The sequence below is a fragment of the Nomascus leucogenys genome, chromosome 2, assembly GCF_006542625.1.
Source record: "Nomascus leucogenys isolate Asia chromosome 2, Asia_NLE_v1, whole genome shotgun sequence".
In the NCBI taxonomy this organism is placed as follows: Eukaryota; Metazoa; Chordata; class Mammalia; order Primates; family Hylobatidae; genus Nomascus; species Nomascus leucogenys.
Genome location: NC_044382.1, coordinates 31,094,958 through 31,101,640, shown reverse-complemented (window position 1 = coordinate 31,101,640; position 6,683 = coordinate 31,094,958). Strand labels below are relative to the sequence as shown.

Here is a 6,683-nt window from a genome sequence, read left to right as displayed (position 1 = left end):
AGGGAGTATTTCACTAACACTTTAGAATGGGCTATGTCCCCTGGTATATCTACATTCTCAGCCTGTAACTTTGATTCATAGCATTTGCCACAAATTTAATTTAAGCAAATATTTGTGTAATAATTTGTCTGATGAACTCCTTTGTCATTAGAAAATAAGGTCCATGAATTGATTTTTTTTTTTTCACTTTTGGAAGAAGTACAACTGTTTAGCTCAATGCTAAACATATATGAGGATCTTACTTAGTTTTTGTTGAATGAATCAAAGGAAGGGAAAATAATTTATCTGAAATGATGAACAAAAACCATAAAAAGTTTGATTTCATTAGAAGTGATCCTAGTTGTTTCCAAAATTTGTATATTAAGAAATGGCCCTTTTAACTACTGCTTATTGAAAAATTATGCAATGAGTTACAAGCCCCCATGAATTCTGTCATGCCTTTATAAGACCTTGCATTTTGTCATAAGTCCATTTACATATACTTGGAAAATAACAGGGAGTTTCTGTATGTGACACATGATTTATTCCACCTGCAGGCAATGCCGCAGACAAGCACACACACTTGGTGTTCTGTTCCACTGTTCTTTGGATACCAGATGACTTCACTCATAGTTTGGAAACTACTAAACTAATACCTCAAATTACACCCTATTCTAACATTCTGAGGTTTATTCAGTGTTTGGCAACAAGGTGAATAAGAAAACCTGACATTTAATAATTAGCACAAAACAACTGTAAAATCTCAAGCATGCCTTTTAGCTGTCAGCATTACATAATAAGTTGGTAGTGCTATTCTCCTGGGGCTTCTTTAAGATAACATAGATATTTGGCAAGGAAGTGTCTACCTCTGTCTTCTCCTGTTGTCTAATCTCTTATTGTTACTTCCCAACAGATGCCAACGGGCCAGAGAGCCTGTATGACACAATCCAAAAACATCAGCATCTCAAGGCACAGACTAACTCAGAGAAGGGTTTAGAATCGATCTAGAGGGAAAATGTTGAACAACCAGCACAACAAAGAAGCTTATCTTTGCACACTTGACAGTTTTTAAAGCACTCAGAAAATCTTCAAGGCTGCAGATTGAGAAACTGACAATGGATGAAATAGAGGAGCAGAACAGTTAAGTGACTTGCCCAAGGTTTAACAGGTAGTAGGAGGTATTAATAGAAGCGACCTCAGCAATCTGAACCTTGTGTAGTGTCTTTGTTGTGTGTATCCTTCCCACCTTTGCCCTCCCTCCCCAAACACAAGAATGTTCTTGTAGATGGAAATCTTTTGGTGCTATGGCTGAGCAATGTGGGTGGTTTGTGTTCTGTTTCTTTTCTGTTTATTTGGGGATTTTGCTTCTGTTTATAAAATATTATCTCTCGGTTTCTATAGTATTTTGCTGTTGTTGTTAAAGTGCCCAGAATCTCTCAGACCTTGGTGTAGCTGAGTTGTGGCCAATATGATGCCTGATTATTCACACTGTGGGGGAAAAAGAGTAGGCTTTTGTAAACTTATGGAGGACTGCCCCCTGGGGGCCAGAAGAATGAGCCCCTCCCTGGAAGTGAGTAGAGTAGTTGCAGGAGGCTGATAAACACTGTGAGCCCTATGTGCCCATTAATATCTAAGAAAACCTCAGTAGTGGCATTCTATTGGGATCACTCATGCCAACTCCCAGATTTCTCGTGCATTACTTTTCTCATCCCTTAGCAAACCAGATTTAGTAAGGATTATTGTAGAAAACCTAACTTTTCAAAAAGTAACAGGTGCTTCTAAAAGAAAACTAGAACAATAAAAAAAAAATGAGACAAGATTGCCTATCATCACATCACCAGAGAGAACATTTTCTCCTAAATCTTTCTAGTCTCTATTTTCTGCATGGATATATATATACCTATTATATATATAATTTATTGTAACACTTTGGGAAGCTGAGGCAGGTGGATCGCTTGAGTCTAGGAATTTGAGACTAACCCGGGCAACATGGCAAAACCTGGTCTCTAAAAAAATACAAAAATTAGCCGGGTGTGGTGGTGCACATCTGTGGTCCCAGCTACCCGGGAGGCTGAGTAGTAGGACTGATTGAGCCTTGAAGGTTGCGGCTGCAGTGAGCCATGATTGTGCCACTGCACTCCAGCCTGGGTGACAGAGTGAGATCCCGTCTCAAAAAATATATATTTTAAAATAGAATTATTCTGTACCCACTGTTCTCTGGCTTGCTTTTTATCCTCTATAGTGTCTTAATGGCATAGATTTTTTCCAAGTTCACACAGAGCTTTTCTCAGCTATTTCATAGCCAGAGCAAAGCTGTGGCTAGAGAGGAATGCTCTCTAGCTGGAGAAGGCAGTATGGTGGAATGCCAGCTTCTCAAACCAAAACGTGCTTATGGACCACCTCGGGGCCTGCTTAAAATGCAGATTCTGATTCAGGAGGTCTGGGGTAGGACTTAGGATGCTGTATTCCTACTGCGCTCTCTGAGGATGTGGATGCTGTTGATCTGCGGCCCACACTTTGAGAAATACACAAGTGACAGCTGTGGTGGAAAGAACTCCAATCCAGGAATCAAAACGTGTCTTCACATTGTGGCCATGGAACTTGGGGTAAGTTTCTAAACCTCTTAATCTTAGTTCTCTTATATATAGAAAAAGAAATCATAAACATCTGAAAATGCTAAGCTCAAAATGTGGGTTTATTAAAGTATAACTGAACTGAAATCCAGTCATGATAGAAAAACTAGTTGAGGAAAGAATAATTCTAACTCATATCCCCTATTCTCCCCTGTCACTCCAGCGGAAGAATAAATTCTGCCATCAGAACAGGAAAGAAAGCTCACTAAATAGCTTATTTGCTAAAGAAGTCCAAGGTACTGAATTTAGACGGTTAAATTTATCTATTTTGCCTTTTCAAAGCATTAAATAAAAAAAGAACTATAACCCTAATGGACGGGATCCCCTAGCTGTCTTTGCCCACCCTACAGCAGCTTGAAGACTGATTCGTTTCTTTTACAAATACATGAACATCTCAAATATATGTCCAAACTTCGAGAAATCTACTTTCCTTATTTCTGTTCTTTTTCTATATATTTTTTTTCTGTCTAGGCGCCAGACACACACTGTCTCTCTCTCTCCCAATCCTCCTTTCCATTGCCTCCCCATCTTGCTGGCTTCAACTTCTTTTCCCTCCTAGATACAGAATTCCCCTCCGGATCCCTCCACATTCCTTCCCTTTCTAAATTCTTGGCTTCTGTAATTCATGTGTTCATATGCATTTCCCTGCTCAACAAAAAGGCTCCTTTCCAGGAGTCTTGTGTGTTAGGTAACAGGGGTACCTTAATGGCGCCGGTTCCAGGTTCTTCTCCCCTCCTTGACCGGGCACTGTCTGAACCCGCCAAAGGAGGGCCAATCAGAAAGAAGCATCTCCCGCCTTCCCTTGGGTCTGCCCCACGTAGGCCCAAGGGTTATAAAACCCAGCACACCAGCAGCTCTCTCTCTCTCTTCTCTCTCTCCCCCGCGCGACCTGACCTCTACCTCTCCAATAAAGATCTCTTGGCTGCCACCGGTGTCGTCTCTGACTAGCCTGTCGCCCTTTATTTTGGTGCCGTGACTCGGATTGGGATTCCCCACCTTTAGGTGGGACCCTAATCCCCTTCCCAGGCTCAGTCTAGACCTCTGGCCAGCCTTCACCCATTTTCCTGTTCGCCGAGCTCTTCGCCCACCACCGGCCTCATCTCGGTAAGTTTTCCCTCCCGGGCCTACCTCTCGGGCAAATCGCCAGACCCTAGCCGCTCCCGTGACGGACACATTTCGCCCGACGCCCTTACAGCAGTGGTAGGCCCCTATCATTCACTTCCGTCTCGGCCTGCAGGGAACAGAGTTTTCTCCCTCTCCTCCTCGCGTCTCCAGCCTGGGCCCCTCTCCTTCACTCGTTAAAATCCTGGTACCAGGTGACCCACGGCCTCCCGCCTCTCAGAGGCTCCTCAGTCCTTCCGTTTCGGCTGACTCCAGAGACAGACTCTGAGCGCCATGTCTCGGTTCCACCAGTTCCTAGATGATCTCCGCAAAGACTGCTGGCTCATCACAGACCCCTCCCTGCCCTTTGGCTGGCTACAAGGAACATTCATGGACTTCACAACTGAGGAGGTGTTCACATACAGCGCCCTACTGCTTGGCCTTATACTCCTGCTGCGCCCCGTACGCAACCCCCACAGTCCTCCCATACCCCTCCCCCACGACGCCCCCGCTCAGCCGGAAGTAGTCAGACTAACTACAATGCCCATTTCCCCACTTCTTAAGAAACAAAAAAGGGAGGAATGTTAGGTAACAGGGGTACCTTAATGGCGCCGGTTCCAGGTTCTTCTCCCCTCCTTGGCCCGGCACTGTCTGAACCCGCCAAAGGAGGGCCAATCAGAAAGAAGCATCTCCCGCTTTCCCTTGGGCCCGCCCCACGTAGGCCCAAGGGATATAAAACCCAGCACACCTGAAGCTCTCTCTCTCTCTTCTCTCTCTTCACTTCTCTTCTCTGTCTCCCCTGCGCGACCTGACCTCTAGCTCTCCAGTAAAGATCTCTTGGCTGCCACCGATGTCGTCTCTGACTAGCCTGTCGCCCTTCATTGTGGGACCTTGCTTTTTCCTTGACATATTATTATTTGATTTTTTAAAAAACTGTGGTTCAAAAGCAGAAGAGCATAAAGATTAGACTTGCATGTTTCTCTTTTCAGCTAGGGAAGTTGCCAGCTACTTCATCTTGTAATTCCCAACTCCTTTTTCTCACAAGGACAGACTGTTAATCACTCAGCTTGGCTTCTCTTTCAAAGGTAGAAACAGAGGGAACCATGAGAGAAAGGACTGATAGAAAGGACTCGCCCACTGCCTGAGGAGCCACCTGAGACAAGGATAGTCAGTCTAGTTCTGTGAGGGGGAGTAAATGCTGGGCTGAGCCAGCATGATGCTTCCCTGTGTTCCAGGAAGTTCTTTGTATAAAAACTGAAAGAACTGATTTTTAAGGGCTGTTTGATTCTGGACTCCTGTGATTAAGTTCTGAAGGCCTCACACTGAGACCAAAATTCCCCAATTATGTTCTCTTGAAGAACCACCCTGGGTGGGCTCAGCTTGGGGGTAGAGAGTTGTAACTAGGCAAGAAAAAAAAAAAAAAAAAAAGAAAGAAAAAAAAGTGAACTAACATAGTTTAATTTATTGCCTAAATCAGGCCAAGATAAAATTTCTGAGATTTATGTGTCCAGATATTTAATGAGCAAATGCTTTCCTTTACTGAGATTTTTTGGTAGTTGTATGTAATTCACTTTGTTGCAATTTCCTTGTTTATTCCCATGGAGCCTAACATAGTCTCCAGCTTCTTAGGGTAAGGGCAGCAAATCCTTCTCTGCATACCCACAGCAGTAGAGTAGGGGAGAGGATGGAGAGTTTCTTTGTTGTGATCTAGTCATCTTTTTCTCAGATTCCTGATTTTATGTAATAATTGTGTGTGTGTGTGTGTGTGTGTTGGAGACATATGGTTTAGTGTTAATTTAAATTAATATGAGATTACCCAAATACTTTTTAGAATAATTTTATTTATTTTTATTTTTTAAGATGGAGTCTCGTTTTGTCACCCACGCTGGAGTGCAGTGGTGCAATCTCGGCTCACTGCAACCTCCACCTCCAGGGTTCAAGAGATTCTCCTGCTTCAGCCTCCCCAGTAGCTGAGATTACAGGCATGCACCAACACACCTGGCTAATTTTTTTGTATTTTTAGTAGAGACAGGGTTTCACCGTGTTGGTCAGGCTGGTCTCGAACTTCTCACCTCAAATGATCTGCCCACCTCAGCTTCCCAAAGTGCTGGGATTACAGGCGTGAACCACCGTGCCTGGACGTTACTTTTGTTTTGAGACAGGATCTTGCTGTGTCACCCAGGCTGGAGTGCAGTGGCATGGTCTTGGCTCACGTCAGCCTGCACCTCCCAGTCCCAAGTGATCCTCTCATCTCAGCCTCCTGAGTAGCTGGGACTACCGGCATATGTCACCATACTCAGCTAATTTTTTTAAAGAATTTTTTCTAGAAACAAGGTCTTACTGTAATACCCAAGCTGTGCTTCTGATATAAATTGTAAGTAGAGTCCACTTATACAGCAGGGAGGTAATGCAAGAGTGAGAAGAAAATGGACTAATGGAAGAAAGCTAGCCCAGAAGACATGTTGGTATATTTTGGAAAATAACGAGTTAATTTTGAACCAGATTAAGGAGTTTGGGTTTAAAGAAAATAAAGTTCTGGGTGAAACTGATGGAGATTACAAGACATTTCATGAATGGTGAGGATAATATTCTGCAGTCATTTGGATGATAATCCATATATAGTTAGAAATTCTTACCATCTTGGAACGAAGCTTCTCACCCCCCGAGTCATACCTTGCATTTATAAAGTAGCTTCCATTTATCAAGCACTTGCTATGTAGGAAGTACTGTTTCTCAGGGGTGCAGGGTTCCAATCAGTGAGCAGGTTTATTCCCACCATCTGGTAACTCCTCCTGGTTACACAGAGAATTGAAGGAAAGGAAATTCAATTGGCAACACTGTAGACATAGGCTTTGCTAGTTGGACTATAGCACTCCTGCCTGGAGAAGTGTGGACCTCAGTAACCAGTCTCCATCTACAGGAACAATATTCAGTGACCATTCTTTATTGGGCAGTTCCGAGTTTTCTTTT

At 43.5% G+C, this 6,683-nt stretch overlaps 1 protein-coding gene across 1 annotated transcript in view; it reads left to right on the top strand.

The window, feature by feature from the left end:
- The first annotated feature begins 2,447 nt into the window (after positions 1–2,447).
- The window catches only part of LOC105739300, a 103,685-nt gene continuing 99,449 nt past the window's right edge, over positions 2,448–6,683 (top strand). The window contains exon 1 of the mRNA XM_012504643.2: positions 2,448–2,585. Within this exon, the coding sequence (XP_012360097.1) occupies positions 2,466–2,585 (120 nt within the window). The 5' untranslated portion in view covers positions 2,448–2,465. The remainder of the gene's footprint in view (positions 2,586–6,683) is intronic.